The 18,565-nt window shown below is 58.1% G+C and overlaps 2 protein-coding genes across 2 annotated transcripts; one reads left to right on the forward strand and one right to left on the reverse strand.

Moving 5' to 3' along the window:
• Positions 1-830: 830 nt before the first annotated feature.
• On the reverse strand, positions 831-8,730 carry FKBP10 (FKBP prolyl isomerase 10). The gene is made up of 10 exons (XM_061175677.1): positions 8,385-8,730; positions 5,617-5,762; positions 5,104-5,293; positions 4,844-4,989; positions 4,213-4,402; positions 3,959-4,104; positions 3,168-3,360; positions 2,653-2,795; positions 2,259-2,422; positions 831-1,888 (listed from the first exon to the last, which is right to left on the reverse strand). The coding sequence occupies exons 1-10, from the start codon at positions 8,636-8,638 to the stop codon at positions 1,703-1,705; spliced, it is 1,758 nt and encodes a 585-aa protein (XP_061031660.1). The 5' UTR covers positions 8,639-8,730; the 3' UTR covers positions 831-1,702.
• A 724-nt stretch (positions 8,731-9,454) lies between these two features.
• Positions 9,455-15,976, forward strand: P3H4 (prolyl 3-hydroxylase family member 4 (inactive)). The gene is made up of 8 exons (XM_061175088.1): positions 9,455-10,294; positions 10,409-10,561; positions 10,680-10,851; positions 11,655-11,783; positions 12,670-12,815; positions 13,502-13,585; positions 15,059-15,203; positions 15,530-15,976. The coding sequence occupies exons 1-8, from the start codon at positions 9,809-9,811 to the stop codon at positions 15,550-15,552; spliced, it is 1,338 nt and encodes a 445-aa protein (XP_061031071.1). The 5' UTR covers positions 9,455-9,808; the 3' UTR covers positions 15,553-15,976.
• Positions 15,977-18,565: the final 2,589 nt, after the last annotated feature.

Consider the following 18,565-nt stretch of genomic DNA (forward strand, 5'->3'; position numbering starts at 1 on the left):
CTGCATCACGCTGCCTCCACACGGACTTAGTTCAGGCTGTCCTGTTAGGCTTGGGGGAGGGTGGTTATCATCTGAGGCTGTCACCTCTGTCAACCCCGAGGTGCTTTCTGTGCTTTGGGACCAGGGAGTATCAGTCACTGGCGACCATGGGGAGCAGCTCCGTCTCTCGGGGGATCTTGGGCAAGAGCTCGGTGCTTGTGGGAGCAGTTTGGGGTGTGAGTCCAGTCAGTCATTTTCTCTCCCAAGCATCCCCCCCCCCACCCCCTTGGATGGCTTGGGTCATCTCTGTCGCATTGGCCAGAGTCCAGCCAGGCAGGTGAGGGCAGATGGCCTGATTAGTGGCTGAAGCAACTCCTTCCTCAAGACACCAGAGGTTTGAACTCAATTACCTTTCTTTCTGGCAGGAGGGAGAAGCACCAGGCAGGTGGTAACAGCTGGCGGCCAGGAGTAGGGAGAGGTGGGAACATCGTGGTATTAGAAACGATCTGTGTGAAAGGGGAATCTGACCTGTGTGGTTTAATTTAACCCTTGAGCTTTGCATGTTGTGTTTGAGTTCAGGGAACTTGTTTTTCCATTCAGCTGGGACCCTTAGGAGATCAGGATCATGTCTCCAGGCCTCCCCTGCAGGCCCCTCTCTGTGGACACTTACCCCCCAGCCTCCCTTCATGGTGAGGGCCCCAGCTGGGCCTCAGGGAGGCAGGAGGCTGAGACCTAGGGACACAGGGTCTTGAGCTGAAGGGCCATGGAGATGGCCTGCTTTGCTCCCCTTCCTCCCAACACTTGGGTCTAAGCTCCCCGCCCCCAACCAAGAAAGACCACATCCCAAGGACTTTGGTTTCGGACGTGTTTTATTTGGCACAAAGGAGAAGGGGGTCTGACACCAGTTTAGCCTTTTGAGTGTGCAGAGCTCTGCACACCCCCCTCTCACCCCTCAATAATGAGCTCAGCCCCGAACCAAGGATTTCATAGCCCTAAGATCCATCCAAGTAGGTTTCCTCATACCACCCCCCTTCATTTTTCTCTTGTTCTTTGGTCCCTAGAGAAGGCAGCCTTCTTTAAGGATAAAAGGTGACACAAAGCCCAGCCCTGAAGTGCAGCACCCTAGGGGCACTTCAGCCACCACTGGACGGCAGCGAGGGGGCATGGGACAGGTGAAGGGAACCGGACAGGTAAGGTAGGGCTGCCCCCCCAGAACCGTCCCCTTCCCTAGGAACCAGCCAGAGCCGAGGGAGGAAAACTGGGGGTTCATGTTCCTGGGGAGCTGCCAGGACAGAGGAATGGGGGCTGTGGGCGGCAGGGGTGGGGGGGGCAGGTTGAGGATGGTGAGGAAAAGTACAGGTAAAGGGGAAATAAGGAAATGATGAGCTTGGCCTTGCTCAGTGTCTGGTGACATGGAGGGGAGGTCTGAGCAAGGGGCCAGCAATGACCCCAGCCAACCCCCAAACTCCACCAATCCCCAGATTGGCTTTGTAATTCCAAAACTTTTAAGGAAGGGGTTTGGGGTTGGGAGAGAAAAACCGAATAGAGATCTGTGCTGTGGATTTTACTCTCGGGCAGTGGGAAAACCAGAGTTGTCCCCTCTGACCACTTTCTAGAAGCTTCCAGACCTCATCCCAGCAGAGGGGAGGGTGACTGTTGGGAAGTCAGCCCCACTGCCCACTGTCCCCTTAGACGTGGACCTTTGCATTTGGGCCTCTGCCCTTCAGAGCTCCTCATGGACCCGCTCCTGGTCTTCGTCCGACTTCAGCTTGAGTTCCTCAGCGGTGATGTTGCCATCCTGGTTGCGATCCTGATTCTGGAACATGTCTCCTATGGTTTTCTCAGGGTCCTGGCCAGGCAGGAGGCGTCCTTTGCCCTCACTGACTTGAGCCTTGATGAAGGTGGAGAACTACAGCGAGGAGAGCCAAGGGGAGGGGGAGAGAGCGTCCTGCCTGAGCAGCTGGGCTCACCTTGGGACGGGCCCACAGGCGGAGGCCTTCCAGTGAGGACTGAGGAGGGGAGCTGGTGCTTCGTCCTGAGGGGGGCGGGGGCGGAGGGCGTGCCCAGGGTCAGGCAGCCATGGGGGAATGGGCTGCATGTGCCAGAGGCAAAGGCAGGGACGAGGGGCTTAAGGCACACTGACCCGCAGAGGGGCAGGAACACGGGTGCAGACAGGATGGTGGACACACACCGTTCTCGTTAGATGCCACCGTGCAAGGTGGCTCCTGCCGGGTGACAGCGTGGGAGGGATTACTAGAAGGAGCGAACTCCTCACCCACCTCCTCCGGGGGGACCTCTCCATCCTTGTTGAGGTCCATGTCTTCAAACAGGTTGGCAGGAGGGTCTTCGTGCCACACAAACAGGTAGCCTGTGGGCAGCCCATCCTCCCGGGACACGAGCTCCACCTCAAACAGGAGCACAGCACTTCCAGGGACCCCCCGGGCTGGAGGGAGGGGAGGAGGAGAGAAGGGAAGGGTCTGGGCCCGGCTTCACTGCCTGCCCAGTGAGCTCCCAGCCTACAGGCCTCAGCTCTTGCCTTGGGGGCTGGAGAGGGGGGCATGGAATGGGAAGCATCCGGAAGGCTTCACTCACTCCTCCCACCAGCCGTCAAGGCTCCAGGTGGCAGGGGCAGAGGGGAGGAGGAAAGCCATCAGGCCAGTCTCTGCTCCTCACCTCCGTTCTCTCCATGTGCCAGGTGCGGGGGGACCACAAGCTGCCGCCTCTCTCCCACACACATGCCCTGCAGGCCCGTGTCCAGGCCTTCGATCACCTTGTGGGCGCCCAGAGTTGCCTCCTGAGGGGCCCCGTAGTCGTGGCTGGGGGGAGAGCAGATTCCCGGGTCAGCATTCATCCTGGTCCCCGGCAGGCCCAGCTCCTGAGTCACCCCTGGTGCCGCCCCACAGGGCAGGGTGCAGGGGCCCAGCTGTGCAGAGACAGGATCAATCCCCTTATCTCGCCACTGCCCTGCAGGGTGGCCGGGGGCTCATCTCTCCCTGCTCGGTTCCCTCCACTGAGTGGAACTAGCAGCTCCCCCTACTGCTTACTTCACCCTCCCTCTGCCTGTGGAGTTAAGAATTTCAGCTTAGATGGGAACTTAGGGAGGAAGGAAGAGTTAGGGGTGCTGCTAGGAGGACTCCCCACGCCTGGGCCCACCCACCTGCCCAGCCCTGGCCCTGCCCCGGACCCACGAGGAGAAGAGCTTGGTGCCATCCAGCAGAGAGCAGTTGTAGTGGTAGCGAACGAAGTCCCCAAGCTTGGCTGTCTCGTTGCAGGTCTCCAGGGGCCGGGACAGTGTCTTGATTTCCACGAGATCTGCAGGGTTGTGGAAGTCGATGATGTGAACGTCGAAGATCAGCACAGCAGAGCCAGGGATCTTGTCTCCTGGGGCCAGAATAGGGGCGTGGATCAGCTGGAGTCTAGGAGGGGCTGCTCTAGGTCTCCATGGAGGCCCCAGACCTTCCCCATCCTGGGGTTTTAAACAAGGATGGGATGGGATGTTTGTCCACATAGTCAACTCTTGTAATATACTCTGTGGTGGTGAGGAGGCAGGGGAGGGGAGGGGCACGCCAGCTGGAAAGCCTTTTACATATGTATCTTGCAACCTCCCAATAATTTACCCTGCTGATCGATGTGATTAGTCCCATTTTACAGGTGAACACACAAAGGCTTCCAGCAAAGCTGGGACTCAAATCCCAGTCTCTTTGCTTCCCAGGGCTATGCTGTTTCTGTTCTTCCATAACCACCCTCCCTCCCCAAGCTCAGGAGTTGGCTGCCCTTCTCCAGTGTGGAAGGGGAGAAGTGGGGGACTGCCCCCTGGAGAAAAGGATGGAGTCCTTGTGGCAGGAGTTGGGTGGGGGACCAGTTTTTTTGATGAGAGGGGCAGAGCAATGGCTGGAATCCACCCCCTTCGCCCCCGCTCATCAGGGGGAAGGTCAGGAGGAACTGAGGTGTTGGCTTGGGGAACAGGGAGCAAGCCTACCAGTCCCGTTCTCCCCGTAGGCGAGGTGGGGGGGGATGGTGATTCTCCGGCGCTCCCCCATGCATGAGCCCTGCAGCCCCTGGTCCATCCCTGGGACGACGTAGCCCTGCCCCACATAGGTATTGTAGGTGCGGTTTCGGGAGTAGCTGCAATACGAGGCCGGGAGGTGGGCAAGGGAGTCACAGCGGCCCCGCCCTTCCCCCCGGCACAGAGCCGCCCCCAGCCCCCACCATCGTCCTCAGGACCCCCCGGACCTGGAGTCAAAGAGGGTGCCGTCCATCAGGGAGCCGTTGTAGTGGTAACGCATGAAGTCCCCAGCCACGGCTCTCCGGACGCAGCCAGGTGGCAGCTCCAGTGTCTCCAGCTGGACCGTGTCCTTTGGGTTGTGGACGTCAATCAGTAGGACATGGAAGACCAGGGAGGCCTGCGGGGGGATCACAGTCCCTGGGGAAGGGATAGGCTTGAACCATACACGTGGAGAGCAAAGCAGGGCTTCTTCTCCACTCAGGAAGGCCTATGTGAGCGGCGTGCAAAAAGGTGCTAACCCTGCTTTCCAGAGCCTTTGACGCCCATCAGCAGCCCTGCTTCTTCCCCTGTGAGGCCCGAGCTGAGCTTTCCCCAGGGCCACCACCAGCCCATATGAGCCTTTGTGTGAATCAGAACAAAGCATCTTAGTTCCCCAACCAGGGATTGAACCTGGGTCCCAGCAGTGATAGTCCCGAGTCCTAACCACCCAAGCACCCCTTCTTAGTGAGGTGATCCCCAAGGGCTAGATTTCATCACTACTTGCCTCCCTGGCCTGGTGTCCTTGTGCAGTACTCAACCTGAACAACTGTATGTGGCAGCCCACTTCTAGAGAATCTCCAAGTCCCTGCTTGCCCTCACCATAGCCTTTCTCGCCATAGGCCAGGAATGGAGGGATGACGATCTTCCTTCTCTCTCCAGGACACATGCCCAGCAGACCCTGGTCCATGCCCTTGATCAGCCAGCCAGAGCCCACGTAGGTGTCATAAGTGCCATCTCTACTGTAGCTGCAGAGAAAGAGGTAGGGGTGAGGCTGCTGTTGGTGGGAGAGGCAGGAAGGCCTCCGACTCCCCGCTGCATGCCACAGTCCCTGGCGCCCCAGGGCTCCTTCCAGCCCTTACCTGGTGTCGAAGGCAGTGCCATCCAGCAGCGTGCCGTTGTAGTGGTAGCGGACGAAGTCGCTGTCCTGGACCATGCGGGGGCAGTGGGGCGGGTGCAGCAAGGTGCTCACCTGCACGGTGTCCGCCTTGTTCCACACATCCAGCAGGACCACATCAAAGTAGAGGGTGGCATCCGGGGGAATAAGCCCCGCTGTGTTTGGTGCAGCCCCCAGAGTGGGGGGTGGAGTGGAGGTCTGAGCATCCTGCTTGGCCTCCCCCTCCACCACCCTTAGTTCCCCTTCTCCCAGGTCAAGCTAGGATCCTACCCAGGGCCCTATTATTGCCCTTCCTCCCGCCCCAGCAGCAGGAGACGGAAAAGTCTAGTCCCAGACCTGCCTCGCTATTCATTCTGCGCATGCAGTGTGACCTTGGAAAGCTGCTCTCCCTCTCTGAGCTTCAGTTTTCTTGTCCTGGGCCCTTGCTTCTGCCTCCTGGTTTCCTCCACCCCCGTGCCTGGGCCCCAGCGCTCCTCACCCACGCCGATGCTGCCATAGCCAAGGTGCGGAGGCACAATGAGGCGTCGCCGCTCATTGACGCACATGCCCATGAGGCCTCGGTCCATGCCAGTGATGAGGCGCCCCACGCCCACCACGATGGCCACCAAGGTGTGGCGGTCATAGCTGGGGAGGGAGGGGACAGATGAGATACAGTGGCCTCTGCCCATGGTCACATACATGCACAGGTGCACACAAGTGCACACACACACACAATCCCCCTCCCTACACAAAGGTGTAGATCCACAGGCTCCTCAACTCTTCAGGCCTCCCTCCTAGGTGGGCCGTGACTCCCACCTTAATAGGATGGGCTCTTACAAAAGGAAGCCCTCCAGGAGGCCAGGGGCTTTTATCTGCCCTGGGATGGGGGGATGGTGCCAGCAGTCCTGTCTGCTGCTGCTATCTGCTGACAGAAAAGGAGCGGAAAGTGCAGACCCGGGGGTGGGGGTGGGGGTGTGGGGAGACCAGTTATCCAGCACTTAAATGATAAGGCCGACGAAATGCTTGGCATTTTGCACTCATTATCTTTTTAAAAATATTTATTTATTTGGCTGCGCCGCATCTTTAGTTGTGGCACTTGGGATCTTCGTTGCTGCACGTGGGATCTTTTAGTTGCGGCATATGGGCTCTTAGTTGTGGCATGTGGAATCTAGTTCCCTGACCAGGGATCGAACCCGGGCCCCCTGCATTGGGAGCACGGAGCCTTAACCATTGGACCACCAGGGAAGTCCCTGCGTTCATTATCTTATTTAATTCTCTCCCCTGTGAGGTGGGCATTATTATTATCATTATTATTATTATTATTTGCCGCACCATGCAGCTTGTGAGATCTTAGTTCCCCCACCAGGGATCACAGCCGGGCCACAGCAGTGAAAGTGCTGAGTCCTAACCACTGGACCACCAGGGAATTCCCGAAATGGGCATTATTGATTTCATTTTTCTTACGAGAAAAATTGAGACTTGAGAGACCAAATGACTTGCCCAAGGTCACACAGCTAATGTTTGGTCTGTTGAACTCTAAAGCCCACGTTTGGGCCACGGCACCATCAATTCACAGAGGAAAGGAAGGGGAAGCAGAACTGGCTGGGGATAGGGATTGGTTTTCAATTTTGAAAAAGCCTACTCTAAAATTGCCACGGCTTTTACTTGTTTTTAGTTACAGTTTTAATTTTAAGTTTTCAGAGGTTAAGGAAAGATGGGAGATTATTATTTTGATGGAAGGTGTCATGGGTTGTAAAAGTTTTCCAAGCTCAGCACCGCTTGGACCCAACCTGGATCCAAGAGTCCCCATCAGGATCCCCAATAGGGAGGTCATTCCCCAACTCCCAACCCCTCCTCCACTCCTTGGTGGCCACAGGCTCACAGCTGTACTCCTGGCTACTGCCTATGCCTCATTTTGCCCACTGAGCTGGTTGTATGGCCTGCTTCCTCCACAGTGCCATTGTGAGAGCCCAAGCATGGCAAGAAGCTTCTACCAGTTAAACACTACCAAAGTTCTCCCCAGAGTCAAGGCTAATGTGTACCGAACCCGCTTGCAGACTGTAAGGTACTGTGTGAAGTTCACTTTCATTCAATATCTTGAGTCTTAACATCAGCCTTAGGAAGTAGGGACGCAGTTTTTCAGACTGTTTTTTAATCTCCTTTTTTTCAGATGAGGAAAGTAAAGCTTAAAGAGGCAAAACTCCTTGTCCATGATCACAGCCTGGGTTTGAATCCAGGGTCTTGGTGTCAGGAGTTCGTGTTCTTACCCAATAAACTGCATGCCTCCAGAGCCACTAATTTCTATAGGCCGAGTTGTGTGTTTTGGGGAAGGGTCTAAGAGGGACTGACTTCTTGGGTGTGGGGTGGGGGCTTGTGTGTGTGACCTGGACCCAAGGTTTAACTGAGGCTGGCCTGGCGTACAGCCCTGCCCCGACCAAGAAAAATGAACTTGCCAGAGCAGACGGAAAGCCTGGACACAGAAGAGGAGCCCATCTCTCAAACCCCAAGGCTGGCAAGATGGGCGGCAGCACTGACCTGGTTGAGCTAAGATGGAGGGAGATGAGGGTGAGGGATCACGGGGAGAGGGAGGCATGAAAACCCTCGGAGGAGCCCAGGGTGGCATGTGTGACTGTGTGACATGTAGGCAGACAGGGTCCCTACACCAAGCTATGCCCTGCACTCCCTGATCCATCCTGCTGTCTTAGAATGCCCACCTGCTTTACCCCACTGGCTGCTAAAAAAACCCCTCCCCCTCCCCCAAAAGCTCTACTTACTTACTTCTTCTCTAAACACAAAGGCACTGAAACCTGTGGCTGGAACCAGAAAGGGAGTCAGAGTGGATAGAAAGGTAGAGGGTGCTGGGCTGAGACCACTGGAGGATTCACATGCAACAGAGACCATGCCCTTCCCCCCAACTCTGTGGACCAGAAAACCCCCTCTATGTCTTTAAATAAAGCGCTGGTAAGTAAATAGAGCAGTTCACTTTGATTCTCAAGCACTCTGAGAGACAGAGGGAGTTTGTGTGAAAGAAATTGGGGTCTTCTGAGAGGCGAAGGTTTGAAATTGAGGGCAGGGATGTCTGGGGAGATGGACGTCTAGGAGTCCCCCCACCCAGGGTGCTGTGTGTGAGGTTAGGGGATCACGGTGTGAGTAGGGAGCATGCAGACACAGCTTAAAAGCAGCAACAAGGGAACCCCAGGACTGATAGAGCTTGGTCCCGGGCTCCGGGAAGGGAAATGGTGAGTCTGGGGGCACCCAAGCCATTACCTCGAGTCAAACTTTTTGCCGTCCTCGAAAGTACCGTTGTAGTGGTAGCGCACAAAATCCCCCATCTGCACTTCTCGGGGACAGGCCCTGGGGATGTGGTACCTCTCGATGACCACATCTTCCAGGGGGCTCCCGGCCGGGCTGGCGCGGCTCAGCCCCCTCCCCACGGCCTGCAGCAGCAGCAGCAGCAGCAGCAGCCATTGCACCAGGGGGAGCCGGAGGATGGTGTGGCTGGGGCGCCCCGCGCGGAACATGGTGCCTGGAGCTGATACGGCCGGCAGTGAGGGCGAGCGAGAGAGCCGCTGCCGCCGCCAGACTCCTTCCCCCCACTCCTCCCAGAGCTGGCTCCCCCTCTTCCTGTCCTCCATCCCCACCCCCGCCCTGGCTGGTCCACGTGGAATGGGGGCTGGGGAGGCTGAGCTGGCGGGGCGGGGGGTGGGGGGGGGAAGGGGTGTGGAATAAGAGGAGGAGGGCCAGGCTGATAGCGTTAGAGTACGAGGAAAGCACCACAAAGCCCTCCAGATTTACCCCCACCCCCACCCTGGGGCTGAGAGACCTGGGAGGGGTAGGGAAGTTCCGGAAAGTTGGGAAAGTCGGAGCCGACTTAAAAAAAAAAAAAAAGAAAGTTCAGAGTTTTTTTCTGGAGCCCCCCGGGTCCTAAAGCCAGACTGAGGCATCCCTTGTTTCTTTGGCTGGCAACCCCAAATCTAGGTCTCTCCAGGTGGCTGGTGAGGCTCCAGAATCGGAGGGGTATCTCAGTGCTCCCTCCCACCCCTTCTGCCCCAGGGACGGCCTCTCCAGGGACGGGCTGCTTTGTCCTGCAAAAGCTGGACTGCCAGAGGACTTTCTGACGTGGGAATGGAGATCGAGTGGGAGGTGGTGAGAGTGGAGGATGTGCAGGGTAAAACCGGGGGTGTGCCTCCCTGTCGCGGGCTGGGGGGATACTTGGAGGAACCTCTTCGGGGCTGGGAGTGGGGAGTAAGCAGAAGGACCGCTCTGATGGAAGGAAGAGCAGATTCCAGGGCTTGGGTAAAGTAGAGTGAGGTGGCACTTCCCTCAATTTCTCTATATTAAGGTCCGGGGGATGGGGGGACTGTCTTTGTGTGGGAGGGGCTTTCTGGGCTCCGCATCCCTGCGGGAATTGTTCCTCCACCCTCTCACCATCTGCCAAGGGGAGGACCCCCAAGGGCAGGAGGTCGGGGACTCAGGATAGTGTTGGCTTTCTGAAAAGAGTGGAGACACAGCCCTCGGCCCCTCGGGGGATCTGACTCAAGCCACGACCCCGCCTCGCTGCCCGCGGTGCCAGGCGCTAAGACCCAGCGGGCGCGCCGGCCAGTCCTGGGCCCCTGAGCCCGCCAGCCTGCCCGGCAGCCGGGCCGGGACGCCTGCTCGCGGAGGGGAGAGACAGCGGCGCGGAGGGGGCTATGGCTCGGGCGGCGTGGGGGCTGCTGTGGCTGCTGCTGGGCAGCGCCGGGGCGCAGTACGAGAAGTACAGCTTCCGGGGCTTCCCGCCCGAGGACCTGATGCCCCTGGCCGCGGCCTACGGGCACGCGCTGGAGCAGTACGAGGGCGAGAGCTGGCGCGAGAGCGCGCGCTACCTCGAGGCCGCGCTGCGGCTGCACCGGCTGCTGCGGGACAGCGAGGCCTTCTGCCACGCCAACTGCAGCGGCCCCGCGCCGCCCGCCGCCGCGCCCCCCGGGCCCGCGCCCCCCGGCCCCGACGGCGGCGGCGGCGGCGACGAGTGGGCCCGCGAGCTGCGACTCTTCGGCCACGTCCTGGAGCGCGCCGCCTGCCTGCGGCGCTGCAAGCGTTCGCTGCCCGCCTTCCAGGTGCCCTACCCGCCGCGCCAGCTGCTGCGCGACTTCCAGAGCCGCCTGCCCTACCAGTACCTGCACTACGCGCAGTTCAAGGTGCGCGCCCAGGCGGCGGCGCCTCCCAGTCGGGTCGCGGGGAGCGCGGCTCCTCGCGTGTGCTCGGGGTTGCCGGGTCTGGCCCTGCTGACCGGCCCTGTCCCCACGCCGCAGGCGAACCGGCTGGAGAAAGCGGTGGCCGCGGCCTACACCTTCCTTCAGAGGAACCCGAAGCACGAGCTCACCGCCAAGTATCTCAACTACTATCGCGGGCTGCTGGACGCCGCCGACGAGCCCCTCACGGACTTGGAGGCCCAGCCCTACGAGGTGGGGTGCCAGGGTAGGGCCAGCCCTGACGCAACTCCCTGAGTCCCCCCATAGGGCCCGTGGGGGAGGGGAGGTGTGGGGGTCCCCTTGACCCCTCTGCCGCGTCCCCTCCCCCTAGGCCGTGTTCCTCCGGGCTGTGAAGCTCTACAACAGCGGAGATTTCCGTAGCAGCACGGAGGACATGGAGCGGGCCCTGGCCGAGTACATGGCCGTCTTTGCCCGGTGTCTGGCTGGCTGCGAGGGCGCCCACGAGCAGGTGGACTTCAAGGACTTCTATCCAGCCATAGCAGGTACCCACCCCGGTGGGCATCCCTTCCATCCACAGGGCCCTGCTTCCCAGAACTCCTAAGGCACCTTAACACAAATATGCATTCCATACACATTTATGGAGCGCCTACTAAGTGCTTGGGAGGCCGACAGGCATAAGGTGTTATCCCGACCCTCAGACCCTTCAGTCGGCGTTGGCTGAGAGGGGCCAACAGAACACCTGCCACTGGGTGCAGAGGGCTGCAGTAGGGAGTGTCCAAGGTGCTGGGCATCGGTGCAGAGAGGAGGTGACATCCCAAAAGGGTCTGGGGAGGTTGGGTTCATGGGCCTTCCAGGCAGAGGGCAACGCAGGTGCAAAGTGGCTGAGGTGGGAAACGACCCAGCAGGTGTGTGCAGAAAGCAGTTTGTGGCCAGAAATCACACCTAGTCTGGGGATCCCTAAGGGCGGAGTCCCTCAGCAGGGGCAGAAGGGACTGTCCTGAGCTTCTCCCTTTGGGCTTCAGTCCCACCTCCAGGCCTCACCTGCCAGCCTCCCAGTGTGCCCTGGCTTCCTCTGGCTTTGGGGCGGTGGGTGAGCTGTGGGGGTGATAAGTCAGCCCAGGCCACTGTAGGCTTCCGCAGCATCCCTTGTCTCTCGACTGTCTCATGGGATGAGCAGGCAGAGCTGGGACTGGAAGTCATTGGCCGTCGTCCCCATCCACGGGATGGAGCTGTTCAGTACAGAGGAACCCGAAGCACGAGCTCACCGCCAAGTATCTCAACTACTATTGCGGGCTGCTGGACGCCGCCGCGTCCAGCTCCTCACCGCTGCCACCCCCACCCCCAGATCTCTTTGCAGAATCCCTGCAGTGCAAGGTGGACTGTGAGGCCAACTTGACCCCCAACGTGGGCGGCTACTTCGTGGAGAAGTTCGTGGCCACCATGTATCACTACCTGCAGTTTGCCTACTACAAGTGTGAGCCTCCTGGTGGGCTTGGGGTGGGGGAGAGCACTGCACTGGGAGTGAAGCCGAGCCAGAATTGAGGACCCTTGGTGATGGGAGGGAAGGCTGGGGGTGGTGAGGCAGGTGAGAGGCTTGTGGCGGGGAACAGAGAGCAGCCTCAGGGGGGAATGCCAGGGCCTCTTGGGTAAATGACTAGACAGTCAACAACTGCACAGCACTTGATAGTTTACAAAGCCCTGCCACATCTGTTTGTCTCACTTGATCCTCTCACAAGCAACCGGTAGCTGGCGTTACTGGACCCATTTTTCAGATGAGGAAACCGAGGCTCATAGAGGGTAAGGGGCCATTAGTCACATGGCTAATAAAAAGTAGCACCAGGACTTAAGGCTCTCCTCACTTAAGGGGGATTCTGGCATCAGCCGGGGCTAAGATGGTCAATCTCCAGGGTTTCTGCAATGCAGAGATGCCAAGATTCAGACAGGCTGGAGTGGGAGAGGAGGAGCTGAAGACCAAGGGCCAGGAGACCCTCTGTGTTCTAGTTGGCAAACAGGTTGAGGGCTGGGCCACCAGCTTCTGATTCCCCAGTGCCATCATTCTCCAGCTGTGTGAGCTCAAGCAGTTTACTTGACCTCTCTGTGCCTCAGATTTCTTATCTGTAAAATGGGGATGACAGTAAAAGTGAGGCTTAAATGAGTGACATGGGGTATAGGATAAGTGCCCAATACATTCTAGCTTCAATTATTATTGGGTGGGGTGAGGCGTCCAACAGGTATTCTGGGAGGCAGCTGGGGAACCAGGGGCACTGGACTAAATTGGGAGATAGGGGTGGGTTAGTTGAGGGTTATCCCTGAAGGTGGGGAAGTGCCAGGGCCACTACTCACTCTTGTCCTGCCTGCAGTGAACGACGTGCGCCAGGCCGCCCGCAGTGCCGCCAGCTACATGCTCTTTGACCCCGAAGACAATGTCATGCAGCAAAACCTGGTGTATTATCGCTTCCACAGGGCTCGCTGGGGCCTGGAGGAGGAGGACTTCCAGCCCAGGGAGGTGGGCATCGCCGAGGCATTCTCAGGATATTTGATTAAAATATTTGATTTGATTAAAAAATTTGACTTGATTAAAAAAAAAAAAAAAAAACCTGGCTTCCTCCAAAGACAGGGTGAGAAATAAAAAAGAATTTGGGTTGTAGTTGGAGTCCTAGGTTCAAACCCGCCAGCTGTGTGGTCCTGGGAACACTACTGGCCTTTTCTGAATCTGTTGCCTCACCTGCAAAATGGGGGTGGAACAGCCTACGTCTCCAGCACAGTGCCTGGCATGTGGGAGGTAAAAAATATCTGTTCCTGTCTGCTCCCTTCCCCACCCTCACCATGCTCACTGCTGGCCTTTGCCCTTCTTCCCCAGGGACCCCATAACCTGGACCAACTGAGGAACCCCTTGGAATTCTAGGGCAAGACTGGCAAATATGGGGCACGTGGTGTGGTGCCACTCCCCACTTCCTTGTCAGTGGCAGACATTGTGAATCGATTTACGCACTCTTTCTCACTGAGCCCTCAGAATCCTTCTTAACCCGGCACTTCAGGCAGCTGTGATTTTTCGATCAGCATGTGAACTGATACCTGTTCCCTGCTCCTCGAGCTGTAAAAGGGCCAGAGGGCCCAGATCCTAGGAGCTCTAGCTCCTGCACCATCTGGCAGCAGGGCCTGGCTCACCTCACTTTCCTTCCCTCCTCCCAGGAGGCCATGCTCTACCACAACCAGACAGCTGAGCTTCGGGAGCTGCTGGAGTTTGCGCACATGTACCTGCAGTCAGATGACGAGGTAAGTGGCCCCTTGCCCTACTGGCTTGGGTGGTGATGGACACCCCTTGATCCTCTTCCTGGGGCCGCTGTGCCAAATCTCAGCCTCAGCTCGTGGCAGTCAGCCATTGTGAAGCAGAGAGATTTCACCTGTCCCTTGTTTATACCTGCCCTCCTCTCCCCACCCCGTGTTCTCACACCCCCCTTCTCTACATGTCTGAATCTCGCTTCTCCTGGGCCCAGCTCTGGTGGCGCCTCCTCCAGAAGCCCTTGCTGTATGTCCTGGCTCTGTCTTCTGGGCTTGCAGTGCCTACTCTGACCGTCTGTGCCTCCCTGGACCGGAGTTATTTACAGCCCTCGTCTGTCTCACCCCGCCCCTTTCTCCAGCCAGTCTCCTAGAGGACTGGGCTCCAGGACAGGGACCAGGTTATTCCCAGCTCTCCCACAGCACCTGGCACAGAGCTGGCCCTCAGAAACTGAGCTTGAGTGAGCCAGTGAGTGAATGAATGAACACAGGACGCCGGGAAGGAAGGACCACAGTGTGTTATTACATTGATTCTAAATGAGGGTTTGAGAGCCTGAATTCTCTGAGGCGTTGCTGCCCAGTGCTTATTTATCCATCCCGTGCATTGTTCATGCACCCATGCCCCCCCCTCATCAAACAGGGGGCCAGGTCTGCACAGTGAGCCCCCAGGCTTTGGTGCTTACCAGACTTGGCTCCACCATTTCCCAGTTGGATAGCCTCCAGGCAAGTGTTAGGTAACACTCTAACTTCCATTTCTTCATCCATGGAATGGAGAGAATAATGGCCATCTTACACTGTTGTGGTGAGAATTCAATGAGATCTAGTATGTAAATCACTTCGTGTAGAGCTGGCACATAGTAGGTGCTCAGGGGGGTAGCCATTTTGATTACTGTTATTTGTTGCTTGCTGTTTGCCAGACACTGTGCTTGGGGCTGTGGTAAATTGATGAAAGGCACAGTCCCTCGCCCAATCAGCTCACCGTTAGTTCAGTGCAATGGGAGAAGTCAGCACGGGGCACTGGACGAGGCCTCCAGACCCAGCCAGGGTCATCATCAAGGGCCACATCCTGGAGCTGTTGCCTGGTGTTGGAGGGATAAACAAAAGCTATCCAAGCACAGGGGAGTAAAGGTGTTCCTGGCCGGGAAGCAGCGTGAGCAGACAGTATTCATAGACTAGCAGTGTTGCCTGTGTATTTATGCTTAAAAGGTGGGCTGTGGAGAGGAAGAAGCTTATACCAGCCCTGAAGCTCTGCTGTTGGAGCCCCATGCATCAGTTCACTGAGGGGGCAGTTTGGGAACAGGACTTAGGGAGAAACCCTCCAGTCATTCCTGTGTGAGGTCTTGAGTGTGACTGGGAAGGAGGGGTTTGGGACCGAGACGGGATGGGAGGGCCCCTTGGCCAGGAAGGGAGCCGATCTGGGTTTGTGCCTGCTGTGACCTGGTTTATCCTCCCATCCTGGGGCTGCTCTAGATGGAGCTGAAGGAGACAGAACCGCCCATGGAGCCTGAGGAGCCCCCGTCTGATGCCGAGTTTGAAGGGGAGGGCGACTACGAGGAGAGCATCTATGCTGACTGGTGGCAGGAGCCAGATGCCAAGGGTGACGAGGCTGAGGCTGGTCAGTGACTTGAGTCCTGGCGGAGGGGCGGGGATGCAGCCTGGGCTGGACGTTAGGGACAGGAGGATCCAAGCACTGGGCTGCAGAGGCTGTGGAGTAGCTGTGCTGGGTGCTGGCACCCCTCTTCTGGGGGCTTCGGCCTGTTAGCAAAACCCCTGTCCCACCTGGTAGAGGGGTGGGGGTGACATCCTTCCTGGAGCAGGGACCAGCTGAGACCTGTTTCTGGGGACCCTCACTCCTGCCTGCGCCACCTCCCCGAGGACAGCGCCCAGAAACCTGTTGGGGATGGGAAGCTAACCCCAATGCTCTCTCCTTTCATTTTTCAGAGCCGGAGCCTGAACTAGCATAAGAAGAGGGCCCCCGGTACCCCTCAAGAGCTTGGAAATCCCGGGCCCAATGGCACCACCCCCACCAGCCTGGGCAGCAACAACAACTATTTATTAAACATGTAAATGGACATAGCTGACCAGGCCCCATCCTGTCCCAACTGTGAGCACTGCTCCCCAGACCCCTCTTGCCTCCTCTCTGGGTCTCTGGACCACCGGATGATGGTGCTGCAGCTGCTGACGGCCTGCCCTCCTCCCAGTGTCCTCCCCACCCAGTGGGGCAGTCTCCTGGAGGAGAAGATGCTAGCTCTTCCTAGCTGGGGACTCAGCCTGAATTGCAGACACAGCAGAGGGACAGCTGGCATCACGAAGAGCACTGGACCAGGAGTCCAGCTGTTCCTTGCACACTGGCAATTGGTGCTCAATAAACATTTCTTGTTGAATGAATCACAGCATTGGGGTCCAGACTCCCCTGGGTGGAGTGGTGAGGGTGCAGGTCCTTCCCTCCCTCCCTCTGCACCCATCTCCTCTCATCAGTAAATGTGGAGACAGGTGAGAGGGGCCACAGTTCACCCTCTGTGGACCCTGGGTGTTTGCGACCACGAGGAGCATCAGCCTGCCATTGCAATCTGCCGCTAGGGGGCGTGAGGATGCAGTTCTGCCTGAGTCCTGGCAAGATGGTGGTTTCAGATTTCTAAGGTGGTATGTCCTGTATTTTCCTAGTTCAGCATCGCTTCCCTCAGGGAATGTGGGGAGGGGGCCAAGGACACTTACTTCCGGTTTTTACTTTACAAGCATTTACTGAGTCAGAGCAAGCATGCCCTGCGCTGCCCTCTCTGCCCATTCTCCCATTCATTCCACAGCAGGGAACGGGCCTTCTGAGTGGCCAGAGGAACCCTAGGGATACGGCTTGATAACATGAGACTTTGTGGTGGCAGTGGGACTGCCAGACCGTCTTGCCCAATCTTGCATTGGCTCTGGGGGGCAGAGAATTTGGAGGTGGCTACCACCCACCCTGTGATTCCCCCCCACTTCATGTTCCAGAGCAGGGAAGTAGGGGCAAAAGGGGTCTCTCTGGGGAGGGACACCGGGCTAGGGCCAGCCAGGTGACAGTTCTGGCCCACTGCCCACATTTCTGTTCTCCCAGCGGCAGGGTGGTGGAGGCCCTTTCTCCTCTTACTGGAAGGTGGAGCGGAAGCTGGTAAGCCCAGTTCTCACCGTCCACACCCCTGCCCAGATGTGCCAGCTGACGTGGCCTGGGCCCTATCCATCGCTGTGCCCAGGAGGACTCCCTGCCTCACCCCATGCCCTTCCCCTGGGCCTTGGTGAAGATGAAGAAAGGAAGGACAGAGTCGGAGTGTGGAGCACGGGCGGGGTCAAAGCTGGGGGCGCCGGTGACCTCACTCCTCTCTCCCGTAGGTGGGTCTGCGGTGGCAGCGTCTCCAAACAGCTCCCAGGTACCAGGGCGGCCCTGCCCCACCCCACCCCTCTCAAGCTGCTGTGTTGTCAGCTTCCACCGAGGCCCCGCCCCCTGTTTCTGGGAGGGGCTGCGCTCCGGGGCTGGCCCTCCGGAGGGTGGGGAGTGGGGACGTGCTCCAGCATGCCTGCGTGAGTAGGAGCTCTGGAATCCGGACCGCTGGGTTTGAGTCTGAAAGCGCCTGTGTGCGGGAGCGAGAAAGCCTGTGTGCTTGGGTGTTGGTGTGGATGTGAGCGAGTGCCTGCGTGCACGTGTCTGAGAATGTCCGTGGCAGCGTCGTGGGCGACAGAGCGGGTTTTCTCATGAGTCCCTGAGGGTGCGCGCATTCGTGACCCTAACCCTAGAATATGTGATTGTACCCAACGCTTATCTATTGGGCACCTACTATGAGCCGGGTACGCCGCAGGTGCTGGGCATACAATAGTGGGCAAAGCAAGCCAAGCACCCCCTGCCTTCCTGGAGCTTGCATTCCAGCGGGGAGACAGGCAATAAACAATAAATGTTATAATGAATGAGTTATCAGGCTATGTTACATAAGTGCGTTGGAAAAATAAAGCAGGGTGAGAGGATCGGGAGAACAGGGCGGAAAGTGGGGTACGGTTTAAGAAGTGTGTTGATGTGTGTGTCCAAGTGTGCGTCTGAGGGTGGCGTCTGAGGGTGAGGGTGTGTGTGTGCGCGCGTGCGCGCGTGTGTCCTGGGAACAGAAGGCCGCCCCTCTCTAGGTACTCACCCGCATCCCGGCGTTAGCCCAGGCCCTCCCCTTCCAGTGGGTCTTACTCAACTTCTCCATCCTTGGCAGCCGCCAGCCACTCCCACCTCTCTCTGATGCCAGCGTCTCCCCATTGCCCGGCCAGCTCCCCAAACCGGAGAGACCCAGTTCTAGCGAGTCCCAGCGTGGGCCCTCTGGGGCCGTCCAGCCCATTCTCCCAACCCCACCCAGCCCAGACGCCTTCACCTCCTCCACGTCTCTGTCTCACTCGGTCCTCTCCTTACCCTGCTCCCAACTACCCACCCAGCACCTCAGCAGCCCTACCATCTGTAGCAAAATGGCTAGAAGGTTAGAGACAGCCAAAAGGGCACTGGGGATGATGACCTCACACAATAGGGCCAGACTCAGATGTCACAGAGGTGTCCTGGACCCAGAAAGACCCCGTCCCAAGCAAAGCATCACTGCTACAATGTATTGAATACCTACTGTGTGCCGGGCACTTGGCAGGTTCTTTACAGCCTTCAAAACAGTCTTCCGGTTCCTGGACTTCCCTGGCGGTCCAGTGGTTAAGACTCCTTGCTTCCACTGCAGGGGGCAAGGGTTCGATCCTTGGTCCGGGAACTAAGGTCCCGCATGCCATGCGGCCAAAACAAACAAAAAACAGTCTTGCAACATAGATATCAATTCCCTTCTGCCACAGGTGAGGCTGAGGAATGAGAAGCAACCTGTCCAAGGTTCCTCAAGGTGGGGGGTGGCTGAGCTGGGTTTGAAACATTTCTCCCTAAATCCATGATGCTCAGAGAAGGAAGAGAGCCGAGAACACCCTGGTCTCCTCTCTCCGGTCCCCGGA

This window comes from Eubalaena glacialis, chromosome 19 (assembly GCF_028564815.1).
Source record: "Eubalaena glacialis isolate mEubGla1 chromosome 19, mEubGla1.1.hap2.+ XY, whole genome shotgun sequence".
NCBI classification, from domain to species: Eukaryota; Metazoa; Chordata; class Mammalia; order Artiodactyla; family Balaenidae; genus Eubalaena; species Eubalaena glacialis.